The sequence below is a fragment of the Diaphorina citri genome, unplaced genomic scaffold, assembly GCF_000475195.1.
Source record: "Diaphorina citri unplaced genomic scaffold, Diaci psyllid genome assembly version 1.1 scaffold21682, whole genome shotgun sequence".
In the NCBI taxonomy this organism is placed as follows: Eukaryota; Metazoa; Arthropoda; class Insecta; order Hemiptera; family Psyllidae; genus Diaphorina; species Diaphorina citri.
The window spans coordinates 1-4,072 of record NW_007399030.1 but is presented as its reverse complement, the minus strand read 5'-3'; the positions used below and the strand labels follow the sequence as shown (position 1 = coordinate 4,072).

General features: G+C 46.8%; 1 protein-coding gene across 1 annotated transcript; it reads right to left on the bottom strand.

The window, feature by feature from the left end:
- Positions 1-406: 406 nt before the first annotated feature.
- Positions 407-3,308, bottom strand: LOC113473262 (dual specificity protein kinase splA-like). Its single transcript, XM_026832960.1, has 3 exons — positions 1,208-3,308; positions 720-862; positions 407-514 (listed from the first exon to the last, which is right to left on the bottom strand). The coding sequence occupies exons 1-3, from the start codon at positions 3,204-3,206 to the stop codon at positions 407-409; spliced, it is 2,250 nt and encodes a 749-aa protein (XP_026688761.1). The 5' UTR covers positions 3,207-3,308.
- Positions 3,309-4,072: the final 764 nt, after the last annotated feature.

Sequence of the window (4,072 nt, the reverse complement as noted above, 5' to 3'; positions counted from 1 at the left end):
TTGCCAGCCTAGTTAGCTTAGTTGGTAGTGCGTCTGCCTTGTAAGCGCTAGGCCGCGGGTTCGATTCCCGCCCGGGGCGGATTTTATCCTGATGGGATAATGTTCGTTCTCGGACCGGCTGGCTTTCTCCTATCCTGTCTTCCTTCTCTCTTCGATTTTCGGGACGATAAGACCATAGCAGTTACAGTTCCCTCTATCAAAACCTCTTAAAAAAAGAGCACTTTCATCAAGAGGTTTGACAGAGGGAACTGTAACTACGGAGGTCTTATCGTTACGAAATCAAAGAGAGAAGGAAGACAGGATAGGAGAAATTCGGCCGTTCCGAGAACGAACCTTATCCGTTCAGGATAAAATCCCGAAATGAAAGAGGGAAGGAAATGTCCTCCTTCCAATTCGAGAACGAACCTCATTTGTTGAGAACCTTTTCCTGGCCCCATTCAGGGTGGATGAGGTTGATTCGAGGAGACGGGTAGCTTGTCACCGAATGGTGGATGAAACCTCGGTCACTAAGAACCTCGAAAAATTAGTGTGTGATAAAGTTAGCCCTGGGAAGGAATTTAACCCACCTCAGCGCTTACAAAGCAGGCGCGCTACCCTCCAAGTTAACCTGGCTTGTATTGTTCTTTTCAAAGAGAGGATCTCACTATATACTTATTTTTCTTCTATCTTTCTTCTCTCCAACAGTATTGTGGCTTCATTATTTTGTTGTTAGAACTTACAGGTTTGCTATGATGATGTTTAGACTGCGACTGATGGTGATGATGACTGTGGGAGCGATGATGATGTGAATGATGGTGACTTCTGCCATAACTACGATGTGTAGGCGGACTACTGGATGATTCGACAAAGTCTTTAGAGGAACCTGGTGTGGGGGGAGAGAAAAGTCCTGTGAGTAAATTGAAAGGATTGAAACTCGTTTGATTAATGCTCCTAAAAGGGGGAAAACTGACGGAAATTGGTAATTCTTATGAAGTGAGGGTTCAAGGGCTGATCACTTTTTTCCAACCAAACTATACCAAGTTATATTAGTTATATAGCAAATATTTTGCTTAGTACAAAGAAGGCCATTTCACAAAGGACTCACTCCGAATTTTCTCACCCAGTCTTTACTCCTCAAATGGGAGAGAGGATCTAACAAAAGAGTGTAAGGTCCCGCGTGGAATAGGGCTCTGGTCTTATACCTACGTATCAGGCAAAATGTACTTACTCTTGACGAAGGTTGTTGTAGAGGAAGAAGGAGGCACACCGGAAGGTTTGGGCGTTACAAAGCCGTCACTGTCTGGATTCACATCGGACCAATCTGTGTTGCTCGAGGATACCAAATGCACCGACGTCGAGGTAGGGGAGGGGTGGTTATCATCAGGCAAGAGAGGGGAGGGAGGTACCTCCAGTGAGTGACAAGGGGAAGGTGCCCCTCCCGCTTCTATAGGACTTAGCGTGGTGGTGTCAGGGGGACTGGAGGTGTAGACACTGCTTGGAGCAGTGGAGGAGATGGTATACACACTGTTAGTAGCACTGGACGAGATTGTTGTGTAAACGCTGGAGGTTCCGGATGGGTTGGATGTGTAAACGTTAGAACCGCTGGATGAGGGTGTGAAGTTGCTTTGACCGATGGAAGAGCTAGTGAACACGTTACCACTGGAGGTTGATGTGTAGAGATTACTACTTAAACTAGAGGTGGAGGGTGTCTGAGACACATAGATTGTGATAGGAGATGCTTGTATCATCTGATTGGAGCTGCTTGTCTGGGTAGGATTGACGCTTGTCTGTGTTGACATGTTGAGACGATTCTGCAGTTGCTGTAGCTGTTGTGTGGTCTGTAGTTGTTGACTTTGTTGTAGCTGTTGTAGTTGTTGTTGCTGCAGTTGTTGACTATTCTGCTGAAGTTGTTGTAGCTGCTGTTGTGTGATTTGTTGGATCTGCTGTTGTTGGGCTTGTTGTAGTAGTTTCGTCTTGTCTTGTTGTTGTATCTGTTGTTGAGGTGCTGTAGAGAGGATGAGGTTGCCACTATTAGTCTTGTCGCTGGTCAGGATAAAATTTCCACTGGTTAGGATTTGCTTGGATTCGTTAGGACTTGTGATGATGAAGCTTTGTCCTGAGGTTTTGCTATCACTTGTGTTCAGGATAAAGTGGGTTTGACTACCAGGACTCTTGGCTTCAGACTTGGGACTCAGAATATAGTTGGTGCTCCCTTGCTGCTTATCCGATGTGGTGATTATAAAGTTCTGTGTCTTGCTGCTGGCATCGTTTATAATAAAGTTTGGTGTTTTGCTGCCAGTTTCATTGATGATAAAGTTCTGACTTGTTTGTTCCTGGTTGGCTTGTTGCAGTAGACTCATCTGTTGTTGTATCAAGGCGTTCTGCTGGAGTACAGCTGTATTTTGGTTATTAGAGGCTGTGCTTGTGTTGTTTGATTGCTGTGATGTGATAGGTATCAATGTCTGTCCACACTGAATGTATTCTTGTTGTGTTTGTCTCTGACTGGTAGGTGAGGTGAATGAGATCTGTTGATTGTTAGGACTCAGGTTAGTAATGATTGGACTCAGCTGACCCTGCAGTTGACTCGTGAACGGATTGTTGACAATCAACTGGTTCTGAGAGTTCGTGGTGATGAATTGTCCTTGTGCTGCACTCGTGTTGGGTCGGGCATTCCCGCCAGCGTTCGGGGATCGGATGACCATACTGTTAGGACTGGTTAGTATACTCTGTCCACCAAACATGCCTGAGGTCTGCACTGGTGTGAGGACATTCAGTTGTACCGCGTCCTGTAGGAGTGTAGCAGTACCATCCTGAGACATGACTGCCATTCCCCCTAGACCCGCAGGTACGAGGAACTGTTGTATTGTAGGAAACTGCTGGACAAGGTTCAGTGGTTGGATAGCGGTTGCTATGAGTTGATTGTTGAAGTTACCCTTGTTCGGGAGAATCAATGTTTGTAACATGGGTTGTGCAAAGCTCTGCTGTGGTTGTACAACCACTGTGCCTGTACCACTCGAGGACCCTTGCTGTGGTGTAAGCAACATAGAGGTTAACTTCTGTGGTGATACTTTGCGCTGTTTGTTTGCTTTCAACGCTTTCCGCTTGGCACTCTCAGGGGAGATCATCCCTTGTGAGCTACGGGGGGAGAATGCACCAGAGTCTGAACTCATAGGATTAGATACAGTAAGGTGAGGAATCTGCACAGAGTTGAGATTATCCACGGTCATAATGTTAGGTTGGAATAGGAGTGGTGCTTGTAGCGTATTGACGAGGACAGTGGGTTGTCCTAGGACTTGTTGGTTGATCCCCAGGGATGGTATGACTTGACTGATGGCGGTGGTGCTTGTAGCGTATTGACGAGGACAGTGGGTTGTCCTAGGACTTGTTGGTTGATTCCCAGGGATGGTATGACTTGGCTGATGGCAGTGGTGCTTGTAGCGTATTGACGAGGACAGTGGGTTGTCCTAGGACTTGTTGGTTGATTCCCAGGGATGGTATGACTTGGCTGATGGCCCCTGTGACGTTGGTCATGAGGGAAGAGGAGGAGGCAGAAGACGTATTGACAGTGACCAGGGAAGGACTAGACTTGTTAGACTGAGGCTGAGTAGCTACAATGAGTTGTCCGTTACTTGACACCAGAATATGACTTGGCAAACTGGTAGACACTTTGATATCTCCTAGCGACACACTAGGGCTCTTGGTCTGCTGAGGGACTTGTGGTAACTGAATGCTGCTCACGACAGACTGGACCATCTCTAATGGAGACTTGGCAGGTAAGGTGACAGGAATGTGAACCTCAGGTTGTGGAGGTGATGCCACGGAGGGTGTGAGGGAAGTATTAGACCTGCCTGCTAGTACTGAGGTTATTGTGTTAGAGCTCACTGTATGTCCACTTGCTATCGGCATACTCCTGGCTTGTCGCTCTGGGGATTTACCTCCTGGAGAGGATGGGGTGGAGTAGGGTTGCGGACTATTATTACTATTCATGGAGGAGGTACTTCTCGGACTACTAGCGTCAGGAGCTACTAGTATACCCCCTGGTGATCTGTTACTCGTACTAACAGTTCCTCCTTGTATAGGACCTTTCAACTCA

What these genes read in the sequence shown, in the direction of transcription:
- LOC113473262 (XM_026832960.1), bottom strand. Translation starts at nt 3,206, where the DNA reads ATGACCGTGGATAATCTCAACTCTGTGCAGATTCCTCACCTTACTGTA. An exon ending in TACAACAACCTTCGTCAAGA is followed by an intron (nt 863 to 1,207) that starts GTAAGTACATTT and finishes CCCCCACACCAG; the next exon opens with GTTCCTCTAAAGACTTTGTC. An exon ending in AACATCATCATAGCAAACCT is followed by an intron (nt 515 to 719) that starts GTAAGTTCTAAC and finishes TAATTTTTCGAG; the next exon opens with GTTCTTAGTGACCGAGGTTT.